Source organism: Manis javanica, chromosome 4 (assembly GCF_040802235.1).
Source record: "Manis javanica isolate MJ-LG chromosome 4, MJ_LKY, whole genome shotgun sequence".
NCBI classification, from domain to species: Eukaryota; Metazoa; Chordata; class Mammalia; order Pholidota; family Manidae; genus Manis; species Manis javanica.
The window spans coordinates 30,463,440-30,487,442 of record NC_133159.1 but is presented as its reverse complement, the minus strand read 5'-3'; the positions used below and the strand labels follow the sequence as shown (position 1 = coordinate 30,487,442).

At 44.6% G+C, this 24,003-nt stretch overlaps 2 protein-coding genes across 3 annotated transcripts; both read right to left on the bottom strand.

Moving 5' to 3' along the window:
- Positions 1-174: 174 nt before the first annotated feature.
- Positions 175-11,783, bottom strand: PPIE (peptidylprolyl isomerase E). Of its 2 annotated transcripts, none has more exons than XM_017666972.3 (10): positions 11,717-11,783; positions 10,594-10,692; positions 9,474-9,517; positions 8,962-8,988; positions 7,726-7,807; positions 7,112-7,212; positions 4,790-4,913; positions 1,909-2,094; positions 761-903; positions 175-573 (listed from the first exon to the last, which is right to left on the bottom strand). In XM_017666972.3, exons 1-10 carry the CDS (start codon positions 11,745-11,747, stop codon positions 505-507), a joined length of 906 nt encoding a protein of 301 aa, XP_017522461.1. In that variant the 5' UTR covers positions 11,748-11,783; the 3' UTR covers positions 175-504. The 2 variants fall into 2 exon arrangements, with proteins under 2 accessions (XP_017522461.1, XP_017522462.1); XM_017666973.3 differs by having other exon boundaries at positions 11,725-11,746.
- A 3,139-nt stretch (positions 11,784-14,922) lies between these two features.
- On the bottom strand, positions 14,923-15,996 carry LOC108401205 (polyadenylate-binding protein 4). Its single transcript, XM_073232847.1, is given in 5 exon segments — positions 14,923-15,032; positions 15,290-15,420; positions 15,536-15,556; positions 15,559-15,628; positions 15,988-15,996. Coding segments are annotated over 5 exon segments (321 nt in total). The 3' UTR covers positions 14,923-14,942.
- Positions 15,997-24,003: the final 8,007 nt, after the last annotated feature.

Sequence of the window (24,003 nt, the reverse complement as noted above, 5' to 3'; positions counted from 1 at the left end):
ACCATGGGAATAAAATTGGGTATAATCCCTTTCACTCCAAGAACGTTCTACTGTCATTTCTTTGGTCATATTGAATCCACAGTGAACTTGTCTGGGCTGAAACCCATTGGAAGAACAGTGGGACAGTACAGGTATCATCTCTCACAACTCCTAGGAACTAGCTGGAGGCAGCAACACAAGAACTAGGGTTTATTTTACGAGAAGAAACATCCGGAGCCACACTGGTGGGCCCAGGAAAGGCCCTGGAAGCAAAGGCCTGGAAAAGGCTAAGCACAGCCTGTCCACACTGGGGCGGTGGGGCCTGTACCAGTTCCCAGGCCCAAGGCCACACTGGGAAAGAGCCAGAGGGATCCCAGGCCACTCCCACAGAGAAGCTGCTCCAAGGTGACCCTGAGAAGGGCTACGACACAAACTCCTGCTTGCTGCAAACAGGACACCCTCAGGTGCGGTTCCTGGGGCTGACAGCTCCTGGACACGTGGGGACAGTGCAGAAAAGGCCCCATCTCACATGTACTCCCCACAGTCGGCAATGATCACCTTCTGCTTTGGCTTCCCGTCCTTGCTGCCTTCGGCCTTTGTGGGTGGAACAGAAGAGGGGCAACCAGGGAAGGGAGGGTGGAGAGTAAAGAGCAGCTCAGGGCTACCCCCCAACCTGCCCACTCCCAACCAGAGCAGAAGCAGCTAGGCCCCTCCCTCCAGGCCACAGAGCCTCCCAAGCTCTCCCAAGGGGCTGTACAGCAAAGGCCGGGCAGCCACCCACCTCAATCTGCCGCAAGACATCCAGGCCTTCTGTGACTTCCCCAAACACCACGTGCTTGCCATCCAGCCAATCCGTCTTGTCACATGTCAGGAAGAACTGGGAGCCATTGGTGTTTGGTCCAGAGTTGGCCATGGAGAGCAGGCCTGGGGAGAGGACGAGCACATCAGCTCCCACTACCCTGGTTCTGGCCCTCAAGAAGAGGACGTCTGTGGAGTAAATGCAGCCACGGAAATGCTGCTGGGAAGTGGAACAGGACAAGTGCTGAGAAATGGTTACTGGCAAGATGTAAGCTGTTGGCATCTTTGATAAGAGTGGTTTCAGTGAATAGGTGGGGAAGTCTGGTTAAGAGTGGGGTGAGGAGAACAGAAGACAGGGACGGAATCTACACAACTTTTTCAAGAAGTTTTGCTTAAAAAGAATGCCAGAGGTATGATGATAGCTGAGGGGGGATGTAAGTCAAAGGATAATATATTTTTTAAAAGATGATACTGCATGTTTTTATGCTGATGGGCTGACCCAGCAGAGAAGGGGAAATGATTAGACAAGGCAGTGGGAAGCATCAGCAGGAGCCAAGTCCCTAAGTGGGGCAAGAGGATGGCGAGAGAGGAGCTGGCAGGGAAGACAGCTTGTGCCCGTCCGTCCTTGGAGGGAGGCCTGAGTGGGCACGTGCGGAAAGATGCAGGGGGCAGCGGCCTGGAAGTCTCAGAGTGAAGGAAGGTACGGAATCATCATCTGACTGGGACGGAACATCCACTAGGGAGTCAGGTAAGTTGGTCGAGGGGCCCCCAAAGAAGTGTAGTCATAAATTTCAAGTGGAATGTTATGGTTCTCTTTTTTCTCTGTTGCTGGGGGACCAACCACTGTGACTTTTTACTGGGCAAGTCTGAGAGAGCGGAGAGGCAGTGAGGCCGAGGGAAGAGGAGAGGGCTCACAATGGCAGAGCGCAGAGGCCGGGCGCGGCCTTAGGGAGTGTGCGCAGGGAGGTGGGGGGCGGTACGTCAACGGAAGCAGCTTGCTCCTCTCCTGCCAGGGTGAAGGCTTCCACTCGGCCAGCCGGCTCTCCCGCAGACCCCAGGCCCTCAGCCAGACCCTCATTCCACCCCGCAGAGCCATTCTGCCCCTGCCCGGCCCCACGCATCACCCCACACCTGGTCCCGTGTGTTTGAGGATGAAGTTTTCATCATCAAACTTCTTCCCGTAGATGGACTTGCCCCCGGTGCCGTTGTGGTTGGTGAAGTCACCGCCCTGGCACATGAACTGAGGGATGATGCGGTGGAAGCTGCTTCCCTTGAAGCCAAAGCCCTTCTCATGGGTGCATAGGCAACGGAAATTCTCTGGAGTTGAGAAAGGAGAAGGTGCTGAGGTTAAAAACCAAATTAAACCAAACGTCTGTAACCAGACTCTGAAAAACCATTATATTTGTTTAATGTTTATATTTTCACTAAAAAATGACATGCACATTATAAACCTTTGTGTCACTGGCATATGAAGGACTACAGGGGATTCTGGCCAAGGAAGGACTGAACATATGCATTCTAGCTCAGCTCCACACTAGGTTGGTGGTAAAGAGATTTTTGTAAAAGAAAAACCAAACAGGATCTTAGAAAAAAAACACAGGGCAAATCTTTGTAACTCTGAATTTCACAATAGTTTCTTAAATATGATGCCAAAAACAGTCAACAAAAGAAAAAAATTAATTATGCTTCAGCAAAATTAAAACTTTTGTTCGGCAGGTTCTTCAAAAGTTAGACATAGAATTACCATATGACCCAGCATTTTCACTCTTAGATATATACCCCAAATAATCCAAAACAGGGATTTAAACACATACTTACACACGAACGTTCATTAGCAGCATTATTCATAATAGCCAGAAAGTGGAAACAGTGCTCAAGTGGCCATCAACAAATGTGGTGTATCCATACAATGGAACATTATTCAGCCATAAAAAACTCTGACACATGCTAAAACATGGGTGAACCATGAAAACATTAGGCTAAGTGAAATAAGCCAGACACAAAAGGACAACTAATGTATGATTCCATTTATATACAATATCCAGAATAAGCAAATCAACAGACAGAAAGTAGATTAAAGAATATTTAGGAGGGTTGCAGAAAGAGACAAGAGAGAAATCAGAGGGAATAAAAGCAAAGAAATAACTTAAGAAAATTTCCCCAAACCAAAGGATAAGACAGACTGTCCTGACTGATGGGTGTGGCCCAAAGAATAATGGCTTCCCCAGCGTGTCCAGGCCCTACTCCCTGGAACTTGAGGATACACTAGGGTAAAAGGGACTCTGTACATGTGATTAAGGTTATGGATCTCGAGATGTGGAGGGTAGCCTGGATTATCCAGGTGGGCCTAATACACTCCTGAGACTATAACCTGAGAACTTTTCCCAGCTGAGGCCAGAGTTAGAAGTGATGGAAAAAGAGGCAAGAGGGATTCAAATGTGAGAGGGGCTTGATCCACTGCTGCTGGCTTGAAGATGGAGGAAAAAAAGCAAGAGCCTCTAGAAGCTGGGAACAGTCCTCAGTCGAGTCAGCAAGGACATGGGTACCTCAGTCCCACAGACACAGGAAACTGAATTTGAGAACACAGAAAGAGACCCTACCACAATCTAGACCAGCATTAACAGCAATTAAGCACTTGGTTAGTCTAACTGAGCAACTGAATTTTACTTTATTAAACACGTGGCCAGTGGCTGCTACTGTATTGGACAACTCAGCTCTAGACAGAAACAAAAAAAGGTTTCATAAAAAGGACCAAGAATCAGAATGACATTGGACTTCTCCAGAATGCTACACCCTAACTTTCAATTAAGTGGGAAGGTAGATATTTTCAGACATCAGTCTCAAAAAACTTACCTCCCAAACTCTTCTGTGGAGAGTAAGTCCACAGAAGCTACAGAAGTATGTCCTTTACTGAAATAAGGGAAGAAATAAAAAAAGAAGACAACAGATGTTCCAACATAAGAGACAAAAAACAGGTGATTCTAGATAACAGCAGTGAGTGGGCCTGGAAAGCAACTGGTCCAGGCTGGAGGAAGTCAGAAGGCTCCAAGGAGAAACTTCAATTAACAGACTCTGGTGGGTTTGAACAGGATGAGAGATTTAAACGGGCAGGGCAATTTGGGAAAGACTCAGGAATAAGTGCTTAGAAGACTAAGCAAATGTGAGAACAAGACAACTGTGAGTTCCAAGGGAAACAAAATGCTGTGCATGAAAGGAAGTTACCACAGTGTGATGCTTACAGAGAAGAACCTTGGCCTAACCAATCACCAAACTCATGGTAATCATGTAAGGAAGAGGGAGGGGCAGGGAAGGTGACTTGAGAAGCTAACTCCTTACCTTTTGAAGTGGGGAGCCCACAGATAATGTTTAAAATGAAAAAACTAGGAAGTAGCAACATAAATCTGTTATCTACTAATACGGAGGTGAAAACCACGGAATTGGCTTAGAGCTGAAATCCGTTGCCTCTGAGGAGCAGCAAATGGCGCTGGCAGCGGGGCAGGGCAGGGCAGGGCGGGGCAGGGAAGCACTGGGGGAATGGCTCTTTCTCAAAATAAGCTTTGCAAAATGGACTTTTTAAACCATATGTCTATGTAATAAAATTTAGATTTAAAAAATAATTAGAATATCTAACAAATTAGAAAGATGACTCAAGAGACTGTTAGCTAACAGTAGTTACTTCTGGAGAGGACTGGATGTGGAGAGGGAAAAAGACCTAGGTTTATTGCCTTCAATATTGTTGGAATATATGCGCATGGTATTCTTGATTATTCTGTTTTTCTTAACCAAGAACACATTTACTTGTATTTTTTTTTGATCCCCTTATTAAAAGATAAGAAACCAGCACTTACAAAGCTTTAAAAAATGCCTATTCTGGCTCATCTGTTACTGGATGAGCCAGGATCTGAGATGCCACAAATCAACTCAGGTTGGAAACAAGGTCAGGGGCCCAAGAACTGAGGCAGTGAGGGCCTTGAGAAGGCTCACTGCCCGGCCTCCAGTGCGTCCTGCTCACCTGCTGTCATGGGAACGACATCGGAACGAAGGAGTATGTGGATGCGGCCGGCAGGCTTGTTCCCAATCCTGACGTCCATGTACACCTGGGGATTTGACCGGGCCTTCTTTGCAGTGGGTTCTCCCTGGCACAGGAGAAATTGCTAGGTTAGAGAGGATCCCCGACTCTCCGAGTAGGAAAGTGCTTGGAATGCACATCCAGAACCCAGGGCAGTGAGCGGGCTGCAGCAAGATGCCGACAGGGGGGGCCTGGTGGGGCTGCAGAAGGCAGAGGCCATGGACACAGCACCCAGTTGGACATCTATGGACAGGGACCTCAGCACCATCGAACCCGATCCCCATCCCACAGGTGCATTATCTCATCCCACAGGCACTCAGCCAGCCAGCTGGCATCACCCTGCCCTGCAGTCACAGAACATCACTCTCCTGGCCCACAATACACAAGTTTCAACACTGTCAAACCCACCATACTCCACTTAAAAGAACCATTTAGGTAGCACCACCTTGTCCCTCTCTGCTGAGCCCGGCATGTCTGTAGGCTGGCTGCAGTGGAGGCAAGGGGCAGCCTCCTGGCTTGGACTCAAGTGCTTGGAATACAATGAAGGAAGCTGGGCCTTGACTTATATTCCAAGTAGACAAGGCTAAGCAAAGGATAAGGAGACATTTAATACAGTCACCACATTCATTTCAGAGAAGAAAGTCAGAAGTTTGTAACTTGTTTGTGGTTCAGTTTAGCAAACACATGCTGTGGTATCATGCTAGGCACCGAGGGTCCTATTATTTGCTACTAACAATAGCAGTAGCAGTTGCCATGTGCAGGGTACTAGTCTGAACATTTGTGTAATTAACTCATTTAATCCTTACAACCACCCTTGAGATCAGTATACTATTATGCCCATTTTACAGATGAAAAAACCAAGGTACAATGAAGTTCAGTAATTTGCTCCAAGTCACAGAAGTGGTCAGTGTGAAGCTGGAATTCAAACTAAACCACCTGCCCCATCCCCAAGTCCATGCGCTTAATCACCTTCCCCCTCCTCACTTTTTTATTAATAAGATGCTTACAGAATTTACTGCCTAGAAAGGGAAAGGCGATAAGCATGTGAGTAGCCTGTACAAAACAGAGACAAGGAAATACAAAGACTGGATTTACCAAGGTGGGAGGTGTGGACTGCAGGTGGAGAGGTAGAATGAGACCAGGGAGGTGGGCAGGGACGAGAACTGGACAGCCCCTCCCAGACTTTATCCCATGGGACAGGTGATGGGGAGTCACGGAAAAGTTCTCAGCAGGGGAGTCAGGTGATCAGTCCTGGGCTTTAAAAGATCATTCTAGCTGTTTTATAAAGGATGGAGGAGACCAAGACTGCAGCCAGAAGACTAGTTGGGAAGCTGTTGCAATAGTCGGAAGGAGACAAGAGGTTAAATTGGGATGATGGCACAACAGGGGAGGAGGGACTTTAAGATTTGAGAGAACTTAGCAGGATATAACAACATGCTGGCTCTGTGATAAAGAGGGGTCTTGGTGACCTAGGGTCACTCCACTGACTGTAAATGCCATTTATATAGTCCGCTTTGATCCCAATTTCTGGTTTGGTCCATATGTGGATGGATGGTTGAACATTACCAAGACTGAGAAACAGGGAGAACAGGCGGAGAGAAGGGAGGGCATCCATTTTAGGCAACTTTACACTGCCCACGAGACTTGCTACAGAAACGTCTTAAGCTCAACGCACTAGAAAGTCAACAGTGCAGGAGAGGCTGTGAAAAATCAGCGAGGGCTACTGTTGCAGCCAGGAGAGAGATGGAGAGAGGGAGAGATGCCACGAGCCCAGACGAGCTGAGCCCAGTCAAGGAAATCCAGAGGGACGACATTCACAAGGAGGGGAGGGGAAGCCGTAGCAGCAATGGTCAGAGAGGTGAGCTGCACCTCAGGAGGTGTCTCTGAGGAAGGGAGAACCTCGGCCCTGTGTGCAGACTCTAGGGAAGGTACCACCGCCCTGTCCCGCCTTCCCAGTGTCAGGAGGGCCAGGAAGACAGCCAGCCCTGTGCCAAATGCTTCAGTGAAGGAGTGAGGGGAGCAGCCACCACCTCCCTCACTTTGGGCCTCCTCATCATGGGCAATCAAAAAATGGCACAAGGATGAGAGACCTAAAGCTTCTTTTTTTAATGCACTTCACCAAAATACTAAGAGTTCATTTTTCATTCTCTCTGCTTTTGTACATACATTTGCAAATTTCCACAAAAACTGAAAAAAAAAAACAAAAAACCAGTCTCCTATGGAAAGCACCAGCCTCTCCTCTAGAAGCACAGGTTTCAACCTCACCTCCTGGGCTTCCACCTTGGGAGGCTCTGACCCTTCCTCTTCTTTATTCTCTTCAAGGGTCTTCCCGGAAAACTTCTTCAGCCAGTCATCATCTGACCAAACTGAAAGGAAGGGATCAAACACAGGGAACGAAGTCTGGTCATCAGCCAGCTGCCACTGAGCTTCTCCGGTCAGCAAAGTGGGCCACAGCTCCAGGGCCCTCTCAGCCAGAAAACCCCGCTTTGGGGACTCCCAAGGGTAAGGAAAGTTCCCACTGGGAATGTCAGCCCTGCAGTCGACCTCTTAGCAGGGGTCCGTAAGAAAGCTATGCCAAAGGGAGAGATGTAGCCCTGTCAGTTCTAGTCCCTAATGGAATATATCAGGCACCCACTGCTGAGAAAACTGGGAAAGACAAGAGAACAGGCAGGGTTTCCCTCGTAATGGAAACAATTACCCAGAGAAACGCAAAATTTATTCCCCACAAATGTGGTGCATTCCCTTTATCAACATGGACCATCTCTACTCCCAACCACCAGGAGTGGCAATCGGCAGCTACTTCCAAGTAAACAGGAATGAAAACATGACCAAGGTTACACTGGAGGGTGTGTGGGGAATCTGTGGCTGCCCCCGTTCACCTGGTCTGGAAGAGCCTTCCTTAATCCTCATGGGTTTGGCCAAATTCACACGAATTGTCCGTCCAAAGAGCTCAGATTCGTTCTGAAAGGATTGAAAACCCAGCTGCTAAAATTGTTAGGTTGAGTCATACAGCTTTCCATTTGCTTCTGGTACATCTGAGACATGCTCGTGATTTGTTCTCCCTTACCCCTGTGCCGTCACAAAGCGGCCGGTGGACTGCAGGGAATCTCCCTGGAGCCGTTACACACTTCCTTTCTTTCAATACCAGCAAAGACCTGGACTACCAAAAGTAACTCTGGGTTCAGAGGGCTCTGAAACTACAAGGAGACGTAGTTTCCAATTACCTGAGTTCACCTTCAAAAGTCAAGATCAGCTTTGAAATGGTGAGAAATGATCTCTGAGAGCTGAGGGATGTTTGATGAATGGGTAACAGAGAATAGGAATAAAGGAGAACCTTATTATCCAGAGAAAATCAGTACCAGGAAAGGTCGCTTAATGTGAATCTACTTAGAGCAGTGAAGAAAATTTCATCATAGAAAGTGAAGGGGAAAAAAAGATTTGATGGGGACATTATTGTGTTAAAACTAAGATAAGGAAAATAAACCTCTTATAGTTAAAATAATTTAGGTTTAATGATGCACTAATTAGTAGAACAAAGATGTAACAGGTGCTGACTAACTTGTAGTATTTTTTCCAACAAGATTCTATCAACAGTCTGACAAGACATCTTTGCACTTCATATGTAATAAGAAAATCACAAGGATCTCACAGAGGGTACAAATATTCAAGAGCTTCATCATTTTCCCCAAGGACCTCTCCAAGATATTCAAATCATTTTTGTCACACCCTGTCATTATCCTGATGGAACTTCTCTTCTCAGTTGTTAATTGGTCTCAGCTTCATGAAATCCTACCTCTTTTGCAAAATATGCAATTTCACTGTGCGATCAATCTACAAAGTGTTTTCAATTTATTACCCTAGATGTGGGGCAGCCAGTGAGAGATTGGCCAATAAGGATGATTAGGGTTTGTATGATTGCTAAGTGGGAAGGATGTTTGAGTAAGGACTAATCTTATAAGTAATCAATTCACAGTGAATATTTTCACACTATGACAGTTTTTACTTCCCTGTACAACCTTGTAATGCTGGAGGTTCAGCAAACCAATATATGAACAAGGACCCTCTCTGCACCACTAAAAAGCAACTGCAGCAAGAATGATGATTCCCAACCATACCATGTTGTCGATAGCTGCTGCAGCATCCTGCAGAGAAAAGACAAGGTGTAAGTTTAGCTTCCTGTGGTGTCTAAACACATTCTCAGTCACACACACATGCACGCACGTGCGCGCTCAAGAAAAAGTTACCACCATAATTTCTGCCTAGGTTGGAATGTATGTGTCTAACAAAGCGCACTTCCCAGCTGACTTTAGGGCTGTTGACAGAACAATCTGCCATCCACTGGAGGCATAAGACATAATCACCAGCACTGCCAGGCAAGAATGCTCCATGAGCAGAGCTGCAGGAGCTCAGGAGAGCAAGAGGGGCAGCACCTGGCAGGTCTGCGACATTAACCATAGTTTACTGTTTGATTAAGTGAGGGAAGCTTTCTTTCAAACAGCACTTATTGACTCTGGAAGCATCAGTGTGAAGCCCCAAAACCTAACCACATGGAGAACAGCTCCCTTTGTAATCAGGACCACCACCAACACAAGCCAAAGACTAAACAGGTAACACAGGATATTCTCACCTCTGCCAACTCAAATTCAACAAAAGCAAATCCTCGATGCTTTTCTGAAAAAGGGGAAAAAGAAACAAGTAATTACCACATGGGGCAATGGAAAGAAGTAGATGGCCCCAAGGAAAGTGAAGTCAGTTACACAGCATACCCAGGCCCTAGAAATTCTACCCAGTCACTACTTAAGAAGAAGGAATCTCATTTGTTGATTCTTCCTAATTTAAACAACATTTCAAGCAATGTCAAACTTTGTCTTTTAGTGAACATAGCTAAGTAATGAACTATACTTTTAACCTTTTAAAATAAGCATTCAATTCTTCTACTAACGCCAATTAAAAACCTTAACCTTTGCCTGCAAGGCAACTAGAAAAATGAAGACACTTAACCTATCAGTTATTCATTCCAAATACACAGTTTGCGCATCAACTGTGCATAAAGCATGGATCCTAACATCTGGATAAGGATGTTCAGTCTTTATCCTCAGGAAAATGCTGACCTGACTAGAAAAGCCAAACACAACAGTGTTAGTTTAATTAACCAACTAACCTTAGAGAACCAATTATTACCTTACAGAATTGTTTTTTAAAGATAAAGATCCCAGGCCCAGAGAGTTTAAAAATCTTTCTAACATAAAAAAAAACTGGGCCTAAAACTCCAATCTTAAAAAAATGGCCAAAAGTAAAATAGAAAACCAAACTGTAACCACGATACCAATTGGAGGAAAACGTATCCAGGTTTGCAGAGGCCACAGGCCCACCACTGGGGCTATGCTTTCCTGCATGCTGCCCTGTTTAATAGCACAGAGGCCAAAAAGGGAACAGGTACAGTGGGGTATCCAGCAGGTAGTCTGAAACAATAGTAAGATCTCCATGTACTCCAAACCTACCTTCCTACTGGGCTCTTGAAGATTTTGTGTTATCTAAAATTCAGCAGATGAGACTCTCTGCAGCATAAGCCTCCAAACATTCCTTCTGCATCAAGATCACTGTCATGCTGCCCTACTGAGGCGCCCTCCTGAACTGCCCTACATACCACCCATATTTAGAATGCACTGTGGTATGACTTAAAAATTTTTTAAAGTTCTTTTCCTAGTAGGAGAATTCTGAATATAAGACATACTGAAATAACTAACCTGTTTCATAATCCAGAGGAATCTGAATATCTGTGATGTCTCCAAAAGGGATAAAAGCAGCATGAAGGACTTTGTCATCTACCTCCTCTGCCAGCCCACCTGGAAAGAAGCCAAGGACCTTCTGAGCCACTGTCCCCATGCTCTTGAGTCCCTGCAGACCAGTTAGCACGCAGTAACCAAGGAAAAGGGTCATTCCTTCCAGTCCTTTGCTATCCTCCTATGTACCCCTCTTATCTGTTTCCTCACCCATACTTATGAAAGTCCTCTCTTCACCTTTCCTACAGACCCTCACAGAGCGCCAGGATTTCTGCAACAGCTTAATTGACCTGTCTCTCCTCTACACAACCAACTAGAATTATGCTAGAAACATGCAGATTTTAACCCATCATTTACCTGTTTAAACTCCTTTAAAAGTTTTCCTCAGGATGAAGTACAAGCACAGCAGTGTATACAAGGTTCATCATAACCCCAGCCCTACCCACCTCTTAAGTCTCTTTCCCTTTGCTTCCCTGTTCACTGGTTTTCCGCAAAAATGACCCCCCTTCCCCCAAGGGTAAGGCTATTTCACACCTTTGGACTTTTGCTCTTCCTGTTCTCCTTCCGTAAACACATTTGCCTCTACTTTGGCTACTTGGCTAACTCAAGCATCCTGAAAGTTTGCTCTCACTCCTTCAGATGGAGGGATCATTCCCCCTGAACCCAGGGCCATGTCATCATTGTCCGTTCCCATCAACGCGCTCATCCAACTGTACTATTGAGGCAACTCTCTTTTACCTGGCTACTCTGGGAACACACCTTCCTTTGGAGCAGGGGCCAGCTTGGGGCCATCCCTGCAGCCAGTGTTTGTAAAATGAATGGGTGAGAGGATATAGAAGCCCATAGTATTCCCCTACAGATCCTCCAAACCTGGGAGGTGAAGGGGTCCTGTTAGAGCTGAGCGGGTTTGTCGGGGAGCCGGAAAGATCGTTATGTCTCGGACTAACAAGCTTAAGCAAAGCAAGACAGCCACAGATCGGGCCCAAACAGCGGCTCGCGGCCCTCGAGTCCGGAGACGCGTCCCGCCCCATGCTGGACCCCTCAGCCCGGTTGGCCTAGACCCCGCCTAGCCCCCGCGCCTGCTCACCCACGTACAGCACACGCTTGCTGGTGGCCATCTTGCTTCCGCGCTCTCCCGCCGGAAGCCGGCGCTCGGCCCGCCCCCGTCCCCACGGCCCCGCCCCTCAAGCCCCGCCCACTTCGCCGTGGACCACGTGGACCACGCGGACCACGCTGGGTCGCAGCAAGCGCGGGAGCCGGCGGGAGGCGCCCAGCGATGGAAGAAGCAGCGGGTCCAGGCGCCGGGTGTTCAGAGCTGCAGGAAACAATTCTCGGCCAGTTAGCCGGGTCTGCAAATAGTACACTAGGGACCGGGGAGGTTAGGGTCACCCGTTGTCTCTGCTGAGTCTCCGGCTTGCAGATGCAGATCATAGGACTCTGCCCGCCAGTTTTTGGATAACCTGGGAGCTACGGATGTTTTTTACATTTTTAAATACTGGGAAAGAAATAAAAACAAGAATAATATTTCACAGATGAACCTATGTGAAATTCAGTTTCCAGTGTCCATAAGCACAGTTTTATTGGAGCACAGCCATGCACATCCCTTTGAGTTCTGTCTGTGATTACTTTCACATGGCCAGGGCGGGAGACTTGTGGCCCCTGAGGCCGAAATACCACCTGGCTCTTGAGGAAAAAAAGGTTGTGACTCTTGGAATAAACCAACCAAGATACGAATCACAAATTGAAGCATGTGGTAGAAGATAATGGGACCATCTACTTTAGACAAGGCAGTGGGTTAAGACTTCCTTGGGTCACATTTAAGCTGAAACCTGAAGGAAGAGGAGCCAGAGAGAGGAGGAAGCAGGGCAAAGGAGTTCAGGGAGAGACCAGCTTCTGCACACTCGAGGAACTGGAAGGCCAGAGGCGGGGTGCAGGGAGGACATGAGATCAGGCAGGAAAGGTGGGCAGGGGCCACACCATGCTGGGCCCTGTAAGCCATGTGGGGTTTCTGAGGGCTTTGAGAAGCTACTGAAGATTGTAACTGGGAGTTCATGGTCACATTTATGTTCTACAATAGTGTTCTGACCACTATACCCAGAATGCATTGTACAGAACCCTGAGACCAAGAGGTTAATGCAACAGAGTAGGAAGAGTTGGGTGGTTTTCCCCTTCTGTCCCACTCTCCAGCTTGTTCCTAGAGTGACCTTTCTTCAGAATAAACCTAAACGGTCTAGTGCTCCCTTCTTAAATCACTGCTCTGTTAACAAGGCTCCTAGAGCCCTTGACAAGGGCCATGGCTATGTCAAGTCAACCCCAGCCTCCATACAAGCTCTGGTGCTTAACCTTGCGCACCTTCCAGTTGCCTCTGTTCATTTGGTTCTCTTCTTTCTCCATGTGGAGGCACTCACCAGTCCTTGTCAGAGGTCCTGGTTAGGTTTCACTCACCCAAGCTTCTGTACACAGAGGTTGTGGTCCCCAAGTTGACTGGAACACACCATATAACTGTGGGCAGGTGTATGTCTGTCTTCCCACTTTGACGCCAAGCCCTGTGCATCCCTTCCCAGAGCTAAGCAGTGACAGCACACACAGCTGACCTTACCAATGTCAGGCCAAACCAGGGAGATGCTTGTAGAAATGAGGCTGTGAAATCTGATTCTGAGATCTCCTTGTGCACCACTCACTATTCCAGACCAACAAGTCACTCTCAAGAAGAATCTGACCAGGTTGTGGTATAATAAAAAGTATATAGTCAATCTTTGTCTCTAGGACCTGGTACAGAAGTCCTGAGTGATAGGGGTGCCTTTTGTTATTCATAATGAACCCCTTTTGACCATACCTGAGTTTACACAAAGGTGGTGACTCATACTGTGGTCTTGTGTTATGGTTCTGCTGAGAAACAGAAACAATAGTGTATATATTTATATTTATATGTATATGTATATGTATATGTATATGTATATGTATATGTATATGTATATGTATATGTATATTTATATTTATATTTATATTTACATATACAGAGAGAGAGAGAGAGAGAGTTTTTTTTATGAGGAATTAGCTCATGTGCTTATGGAAGCTGAGGAGTCCCATGATCTGCAAGCTGGAGACCCAGCAGAGCCAATGGTGTGATTGAGTCTGAAGGTTTGGGAACCAGGGGAGCCAGTGGTGTAAATCCCAGTCCAGGGCAGGAAAAGATGAGGTGAGAAGCCCTGGAGTCTGTCAGAAAAGGGAACTAATTCTCCCTTCCTCTACCTTTTGTTCCATTCAGGCGCTCAGTGGATTGGATGAGGCCCACCCACTAGGAAAGGCAGTCCTACTTTAGTGAGTCCACAGATTCAAATGCTAATCTCATCTAGAAACACCCTCACAGACACACCTAGAGATAATGTTTAGCCAAGTGTCTGAGCATCCTGTGACCCAATCAAGTGGATATATAAAATTAACCATCACAGGCCCCTAGATAGCTTCAGGAGAGGGGCTGACTGCAAGAGGAACCAACCACTTGAGTAGAGGGTCGGAACTTTCAGCCCCACCCCCTGACCTCCAGGAAGGAGAGGAGAGTGGAAACTGAATCCAATCACCAATGACCAATAAGTTAATCAATCTGACTAGATAATGAAACTACACCTAAAAACCATACATGGGGGTTTGTTTGGGAGCTTGTGGGCTGGTGAACACATCAGTGTGCTGGGAGGGGGCGTGCCTGGAGAGGCATGGAAGCTCTGCAGCCCTGCCCCTCACCACCTTGCCCATACATTTCTTCCATTTGGCTGTTCCCAATATCCTTTATAATAAACTGTAATCATAAGTATACCTTTTTCCTGAGTTCTGTGAGTTGTTCCAGCAAATTATCAAACCCAAGGGGGGCAGTTTGGAACCCCAAGTTCGTAGTTGGCTCAGCAGAAGTGCAGGTAGCACGGGGACCCTATTTGTGGCTTGTGTCTGAAGTGGGGGCAGTCTTGTGGGACTGAGCCCTTAACCTGTGGGTCTGTGCTAACTCCAGGTACTTAGTGTCAAAATCAAACTGAATTGTTGGACACCCACTGGTGTTGGAGAATTGTAGAATTGGTTGGTGTCAAAAACCCACATGGTGTGGAAACTGTTGATTGCCCTTTCTAATTCACAGCGTATCTCTTCCTTTCTCTAACTTCAGATGACAGATTAGGCCAAGGTAAGTACCGCCCAAGTTACTCTGGGAAGTGGCAATTGCAGTAGGGAACATCCCCCATCCCCCACTGCCTTTCTAAGATGATGTTCACAGATCAAAACCATTGCAGAAAACAAAATTAGCCAAACATGCGGTTTTTCCTTGTCTAAGAGGTAGCAGCGGCCACAGTGCCCACCTTCTGGGCCACTTCTTTCTTGGTGTGATGAGCCTGCAGAACGGCCACTGCCTCATCCACCTGTGAGAAAGCTCCAGGTGCTCAGTGAGGTCGAGGACAGGCCCTCCGCCCCCTGGTGCCCAGGCCCAGCAGCTTCTCCAGGTGCTGACCGCTTTCCCAGATACCCGCTCCACAGCAGCCCTCAGACCACAGGCGAGGTATGAGAAACGGTCACGGGGCGCACACCTTCTCTCTGCCACACCTGGGGGCCCGGGGCTGCTCCTGGTCCCCTGGGGCAGAGTGAGCTAAACCCACAGGGGGGCCGGAGAGCAGCTCACCTTAGAGCGGAGGGACTCGGGGGACTCCAGCATGTGCAGCAGCTCGGAATTGTCGATCTCCAGCAGCATGCCTGTGATCTTTCCAGCCAGGTTTGAATGCATGGTTTGGATGAGTGGGAACAAACATTCTCCTGTGGGAAAACATTGAATTAAAAACCAGGTCGAACCCCAGTAAAGAATGGTCAGTGGTGTCCAGGCCAGTACCAGGCTCTGGCTGGCTCTTCTGCTGGCATGTGGGTCACTCACCCAGCATCTGCTTCTGTTCCTGGGGGGTGCTGCAGCCAGCATGGAGGCGGTCAGGGGCTCTTGCCCCTGCACGTGTACAGCAGGCTGCGGTGCCTGGGGACCAGGAGAGGCAGCGGGTTAGCACCAAGGAGAAAGGACATTCGGGGGTTAAGGTTAGGACAGTCCAACCCTTCAACACCTGAACGCTACCATTCAGAATGCCAGGGGAGGGGAGGAGAGTCAACAGTTCCTGAGCAAATTCAGTCCCCTGAGACAAGGGTGGTGAGAATATAAAAAACTATATAGATCCTCACATGTATATACATACAATAATAAGATGCAATATGATTAGAAAGGGAAGGTGAAATGGGCCACACAGAACACAGCTGTTCTATGGGAGGCCTATTACTAGGCAGCTATCCCTTGGATATTTAGTCCTCACAAACTTTTTCAGGTAGATATCATCTCCCCACTTTATTCATGACACCCAGTGAGCTCAAGTAATTTGGTCACATTAGCAAAATAATTACTGAGCATTGAATTTATTTTGAGTATACAAAGCTACAGCAACTATCTTTAGTAGCACAGCTTTTTTCTAAAACCTACATTATCTGCTTTGGAAGGATTCCCAGAAGTAACTGGGCCAAGGGTATGCTTATCAAAGCAGTTATAATTATTACATTATATACCATATTACCTCTCTCATAAAATGTTCTGGAAACATTAGATGTTTCTGGATGTCGATGTCTAGATGCTTCTGTGAGATCAGTGATGATCTCGAATCTCGAAGCAGGCCCCTGAAGGCTGTACAAAGGATTCCTATCTTTTACACAGCATTAAGTTTTAGAAATCACATTTTTTTCAGAGAGTGTAATTAGGAGGTGAAATGAACAGGAGAGTGGGGAGTATTGGTTTCCATTCCACATTTCTGAAGGGAGCAATCAGACATCATGTTCACACTTAATATGATTTTGTATCTACTTCTTTTTTATCCCCTTCTCTGCTACTAGAGAAAGAGCATTTGAGAGCAGGGTCCATGTCACTTTGCTTCCTGCTGTAACCCCAGTCCACTGCAAGATTCCTTGGCAGTTAGTGAAGTTTTAATACCTGATCAATGAAGCAGAGAAGAGCTTCTTTCAAATAATGTTGAAATGGAAAATTCTATTCTTAGCACACTGGATTCCTGGGCCTCCACTTCAGAGGCTGAATCACAGGACATGGGCTGCTGACATTGGAGGTGCACGTATGTGGAGCCACAGCCCAAGGAGGAGGATGAGCGTGTGTGGTGGCTTAGGTGCTAAGTGCCACAGAGCAGCGGGAACAAGTCAGGTTAACACCCATCATGCCCAGGTTAACACCTTCCGCAACCACAGGCTCCAGGAGTCTTCCTTTGATTCAGTGTCTGTACCATGGAGACTGAAGGACTTGAAGCTACAATGTTCTCTCTGCTATTCAGGGACACTTCACTGGCAGCAAGAGAGACAGATGTCCAGGTCTGCCAGAACCTAGAGCTAGTGGCCATTTTTCCTGCCTTACACTGTCTTCTCATAGCACTGTGGTTACCACTGCCCTAGAATCCGGTCCTAGATATGGCAAGTACCATATTCTCAGACAGCAGTTCTAAACTTGAGCCTGCATCAGAATCATCTGGAGGGCTTGTTACCACACAGATTGTTAAGCTCCACTCCCAGAGTTGCTAATTTAGTAGGTTCAGGCTGGAGCTAGAATGTTCATTTCTAACAAGTTCCCAGGTAACACTAAAGCTGCTGGCCTGCGAGGCACACTTTGAGAACCATTTTTTTCCAAGAAAAGCAGTGATACAGCAAAAGCAGGGCAGTAGAAGGAGTGCATTCTGGGTGCAAACAATAAAGGGGTGTGTCATCTGTAGAGAATTTTCAAACAATAATAAAACAGCTAGAAAGCTGAGGATATGGAAAAAAGGAAAGAAACCCATGTACACAGCCGGTGGGATTGCAAACTGGTATGGCCACCATGGAAAGCAGTATGGAGGTTTAAAAAAAAACAAAAAATAGAAATACCAAATGACCCAGCAATTTCATTTCTGGGAATCTACCCAAAGAAAACAAAATCACTAATCTGAAAATTTACATGCACTCCTGTTTATTGCAGCATTGTTTGCAATAGCTAAAACAAGGAAACAACCTAAATATCCACTGATGGATGAATGGATGAAAAAGATGTACATATATACAATGGAATATTACTCAGCCATAAAAGAATGAAATCTTGCTATTTGTGACAGCATGGATGGACCTAAAGGGTATTATGTTAAGTGAAATAAGTCATGCAGTGAAAGACAAATACCATATGATTTCACTTAAATGTGGCATTTAAAAAACAAAACAAATGAAAAAAACTGAAACAGAGTCATAAACATAGAGAACAGATTCAGGAATGGGCGAAATAGATGAAGGGGCAAAAAATTAGTGAGAATGTTTGGTATGTTGATCAAGATACTGACTCCACGGGTGTATATACACATCAGAATTCATCAAGCTATACACTAAGATTTGTGCATTTTATTGTATGTACCTCAATTTAAAAAAATAACTAGAGAGTCAGTTTTATTCTCATCATGCTCAGACAACTCTGAGCAATAGCAGTCACAAAATACTTCTGAAAAATATACTTTCGATGGACTAAGTTGAAACAATTACTCTTGACTTATGCTTCAAATAGCACGTTAACTTATCCTTAATAAATACTATATTCTATAAAAGTTAATTTGGGAATTAAACTGTAGAATTGGTCTCCAGTATACTTGGTATCAGTTACAAGCACTTACTTGGAGATCCAGCTCTCCAATGAATGGACATGGTTTGAACTCCTTCAAGCTCACTTTGGGTGCAGTTTGTGTCTATGTCCCATGTGTTGCTACAGATTCCTGCATTTAAACAGTAGAATAAAAATTTGCAAAGGTTATAGTTACATGTGATTTTTCTTCTCCAAGTTATCTTTTTTTCTGGAGTGAAGTTTTAGATGAGGTTAATAAGACAAAAATATTTGCAAACAGTGGGACTCAGCCTTGAACAATGTACAGTAAACTAGTAAGCTTTAAAATTGTCCCTTGGACTTGGCAATGGTGTCTTAGATAAAACACCAAAAGCACAAGCAACAAAAGCAAAAATAGTAAGTTAGACTTCATCAAAATTAAAAACTGTTGTGCATCAAAGGAAATTATCAAGAGAGTGAAATGATAACAAAAATAAGAGAAGGATCTAGGATCCAGAATGTATAAGGGACTCTTACAACTCAACAGAAAGACTGAAGAACCCTATTAATAAATGGGCAAAGAACTTGAATAGACATTTCTCCAAAGAAAATACACAAATGGTCAACAAGTGTATGGTAACATCAGTGTCATTAACATCACTTATATGTGGACTCTAAAAAAGCCAAACTCATAGAAAAAGAGACTAGAGGAGTGGGGGTGGGGGGAATGGGGAGATATTGATAAACAGATACAAACTTCCAGTTATAAGATGAATATATTCTGGGGATACAATGTACAACATGGTAATTATAGTTAATAATACTGTATTACATGCTTTAAAGTTGCTAGGAGAGATCTTAAATGTTCTAACCACAAAAAGAAATGTTATTGGGTGACATGATGGAAGTGTGAGCTAACATTATGGCAGTGATCATTTTGCAATATGCAAATATATCAAATCAACACATAGACCTTAAACTCACACAGTGTTATAAGTCAATGATATCTCAATAAAGCTGAAAAAACACAGAATAAAAGAGGTCAATGTAATCAGTGATTAGAGAAATGCAAATCAAAAACACAATGAGATGCCATTTCACACCCACTAGGATGGCTAGGGTAAAAAAAAAAAATTGAAAATAACAAATGCAGGCAAATATATGGAGAAATTAGAACCCTCATACATCATTAATGGGAATGTAAAATGGTGTAGCTACTGTGGAAAACAGTTTGGCAGTTCCTCAAAAAGTTAAACATAAAATTACTATATGACCCAGCAGTTCTCCTAGGTATAGAACCCAAAGAACTGAAAACAGGTGTTCAACATACACAGATGTTCATAGCAGCACTACGCACAATAGCCAAAGGTGGAAACAGTGCTCAAGTGTCTATCAACAAATAAATGGGTAAACAAAATATAGTGTATAATATATATAATGAAATGTTATATCATATCATGTGCATAACATAATCTATAATATAGGTAAAATGGAATATTTTTCAGCCATAAAAAGGAATGTAGCACTGATCTATATTACAGCATAGAGAAAACTTGAAAAATGGTAAATGAAATATGCCAGACACAAAAGACCTTGTATTGTATGATTCTGTTTATATATGATACCCAGAATAGACAAATCTGTAGAGACAGAAAGCAGTTTAGTGGTTGTGGGACTGGGGACAGGGGAGAATGAGGAGTGATAACTGGATGGAAACAGGGTTTCTTTTTGGGTGAGGAAAATGTTCCAGAATGAGTTAGTGATCAGGGTTGTACAACACTGAATGTACTAAATGCCACTGAATTGTACACTTTCAAATAGTTAAAATGGCCAATTTTATGTTGCATATATTTTGTTACTATAAAAAATTGTCCATTGGACAGGATTTATGGTGATGGTAGAACAAAGAGCTCACAAACCCTTCCATCAAAAACACAAATATAAAACTGGACAAAATTGTCAAAAACAACCATTTCAGGTCTCTGGAAGTTGAGTAAAGGCACATCAATTGAGAAATGTTTATTTATGAAAAACTTCTGAACTTCAGGTGAGACCAGGGGATGTGTGGTGCCCTTGCCTGGGGCTGCTCTCATCTCTCCGTCCTTCCGCTCCAGCAGGAATGGCGCAATAGTGCCACCAGGGCACGGTTGGCTGTGAGAATCAGCAGCTTTGCTGATGGAAAGGGCTGAGTGAGTTACACTGGAGGGCAAAAAGCAAATGTCAAGCGGTGCTGTAACACAGTGAGTAGGAACTGAGCTGGCAGAGCCCCTGTGTCTGCTAGCCTGATATTTCAGTCCCAGATGGAAGTCAAACCAGACATTTAACAGGGAGATCCTAGAAATGAGAGAGCTGTAGAGGGACTGGACGGACTCTTCACATATCCCTGCCTGGCTCAAAGTCTGCACCCATGTATAGAGAGACTGACAGGGTCCAAGCTCGGGGCACCTCCCTGTCTGACTATGAACATGCAGAAGGAGGTACCAGGAGGACCCTCTGGAAAGGAAAAGCTTGGGAAGATTTGAAGAGCACCCCAAATTTGAACGTGCTCCTCAACCCACACACAGACTCATAGGCAAAGAGTGGAAGCCCCAGAGGCACAAGGTATTTGTGCAAAACCTCTGACTAATCATGCTGCCATAAGATAGTGAGACCCCTAAGAAGCCAAGCTAAAAAATAAGACTGTTTAAAAAACAACTGAGAAGCGTATAACACAGAGAAGACAAGTAGTGATTCTATAGCATCTTACTATGCTGATGGACAGTGACTGTAATGGGGTATGTGATGGGGACTTTATAATGGGGGGCGTCTAGTAACCATAATGTTCATGTAATTGTACATTAATGATAGCAAAAAAAAATAGTTACAATGAGATTTTACCTTATGTGTATTTTACCACCATTTTTTAAAACTACACACACGCACACACACATACACAAAACAACTGAGAAATAGAACTCTAGAACACTGCTAGAGAGACAGTCTACAGATTTAATCCAGGCAAGTTTCTAAAAAAACAAAATAAAAAACAACCAGCAGGGGTGGGGGATACGGGGAAAGCAATATAACACAGAGAAGACCAGTAGTGACTCTATAGCATCTTACTATGCTGATGGACAGTGACTGCAGTGGGGTATGTGGTGGGGACTTGATAATGGGGGGGTCTAGTAACCATAATATTGCTCATGTAATTGTACATTAATAATAGCAAAACAAAAAAACAACAACCAGCAATAGAAATAACCCTCAGGGGGCAAAATCAGAATCCAGATTTGCTACAATATATTATTTTAAATGCCCAGTTTTTGACAAAAGTATATGAAACATACAAAGAAAACTCCCTGAATGGGCCCAAATGCTCTACTTAGCAAACAAAGACATTGACAAGGCTATTATAAATGTCAAATAATTAAAAAGAAACTGTTTAAAAAAGAAAAAGAAAATATTATGATGGTAATAGTAGGATATTGCAAAAATATTAGAAACTATAAAAAAGAATCAAGCAGAAATTCTAGAGTCAGAAGTACAAGAGCAAATGAAGAATTCACTAGAAGAATTCTCTAGACACCTGTGGTACACCATCAGTCTTACCAAAATATGTGAAATAAAGTCCCAGAATGAAAAAAGAGAAAGGGAAAGAAATAGGCAGATGAAAAACAATAAAGACAGTAAGTAAATTATGTAGGATGTTAGGAGGCGCAAAATTCTGTGGGCAAAAAAGAAAAGAAATAAAGAAAAAATAGGGGAAGACAAGAAGGATGGAGTTAGGGGCATGAGTTATGATTCTAAATGGAGGGGCCAGGGTAGGCCTCACTGAAAAGGTTGCATCTGAACAAAGACCAGGAGGAGGTAAGGGAATTACCTGTTATGAAGAGTAGTCCAGGTGTCAAGTTTGTGAACTGAAGTGGCCTGGCGTGTTCAAGAAACCTGAAGGCCACTGTGGCTGAAGTGGTGTGTGCCAAGGGGAGAGGAAGGGATGAGGTCAGAGAGACCACTGTGAAATCTGACCACATACATCTTTGCAGGCGACTGTAATAACTTTGACTTTTATTCCGAATAAAATGAAAGACCCTGGAGGTTTCCTGGGAGGAGTGACCTGACCAACATTTTTAATAGAAGCACTCTGGCTTCTGTGGAGAGAGAAATCAGTTAGGAGATTGTTGCAAATATCCAGGTGAGAGATGGTGGTTTGGACCAGGGGAAACAGCGGTTGGGGGTGGGGGCTGGGGGCTCATGAAAAGTGGTTGGATTCTGGATATATTTTGAAAATAGAGGTAAAAGAATCTGAGAGAAAGAAGAGAGTTGTGGTACATGGTTTTTTTATATGCTGCTGGATTCTATTTGCTAGCATTTTATTTTAGGATTTTTGCAAATATACTAATGAGTTTGGGCTAAATTTTCTTTTTTCTCATGCCGGCATCCCAGATTGGTTTGACATCAATTAACAAGTCCACAATATGCAAATTCCAAAACCAAAAAGTTCTGGGAACTAGCAGTAGCATTTTACTTTGGAGGGTGGGGTGGGGAGGTATGTTTTCAGCAAACTCATTTGGCAGCAAACCCTGATTGGAATCTATCTGAGTCTATTTATAATTTTCATTTATCCCATTCATGTTTTGCTGAAGAAATATTAATATATTTGATTGTGGAAGCTGGTCCAGTCTTTGCTGGGGAGTGTTACATACAACTTACACACTGCATTATCTTTCTAAATTACCAAACCCCAAAAAGTTTAAGATAAAGCACTTGGACCTGGTCTAGCCTAAGAAAATGAACCGGTCAGCTTTCCCCTCTCCTGCTCCCTCCCACTTTTTTATTTGAAGTAGTTTGTGCAAGAAAGGGGATAATTTGTTTCTTTGAAGTGTGGGAAACTTGTTTGTAAAGTTATCTGGGCTTCACACCTGGTGTGTGTGTGTGTGTGTGTGTGTGTGTTTAGGGATGGGGGTGCTGGTGGGGGGGGTTGTCAATTCTCTGGTGCTATTCTGCCCCGTCGTACCCAAGGGCCAAGCCTTCCTGGCTCCCTCTGAGGAAGCCTGATTTTGCAGTTCAAAGAAAGCACACCAAAGACCAGTGGTTACTGGGCCATTCGATTTGCAGACGCTACTGGCTTTTTGGCTGGAGTTGGGGAATAAAAGGCTTTCAGAATTATATTTAACAGTTACAGGGTCTGAATTTTAATTTTACCTCTAGGGGGCACTCATGGATCATAAATTACTATGCTGTTTTTTTAAATTACCTAGATTAATAACTAGATAAAACTGAGCTCCCTTTCAGTTAAGTTTTGTTTTCCCCACTTCATAGATGTGTAAACTGAGCCTTCGAAAAGCTAAGTAACTTGCTTGGTTTGTAGAAGCTGTAAACTGCAGAAGGCAGATCTGGGATTTTAACCTAGATCCATTTACCACTAAAGTCTATGCTCTTAACAGCATATTCTCAGTGCCTCTCTCTTCCCCATAGACGTAGTATAGCAAAGTGGTTAAACGTGCCAACTCTGAGGTCAGTCTGCTTGACCAGGATGAGTACCACATAAGAACCTGCAGGGCAGAATGGCATCAGGAATTTGATTACCATGAAAAGTCAAGTTACCTATCATACTTACCTACCATCACTGACCAACTAACTAACTGTGTGGCTAAGCAAAGGTTGCCTAATTACTCTGTGGCTCAGGTTCCCTATCATAAAAATGTGATGTAAAAATATAAAGGAAATTTTTTGTTGAGCCTTGAACATATGCAGATGGACTTATCTGCTCCATGACT

What these genes read in the sequence shown, in the direction of transcription:
- PPIE (XM_017666972.3), bottom strand. Translation starts at nt 11,747, where the DNA reads ATGGCCACCAGCAAGCGTGTGCTGTACGTGG. An exon ending in CAGCAGCTATCGACAACATG is followed by an intron (nt 7,808 to 8,961) that starts GTATGGTTGGGA and finishes CAATCCTTTCAG; the next exon opens with AACGAATCTGAGCTCTTTGG. An exon ending in ATGTCTTGCGGCAGATTGAG is followed by an intron (nt 574 to 760) that starts GTGGGTGGCTGC and finishes CCACCCACAAAG; the next exon opens with GCCGAAGGCAGCAAGGACGG.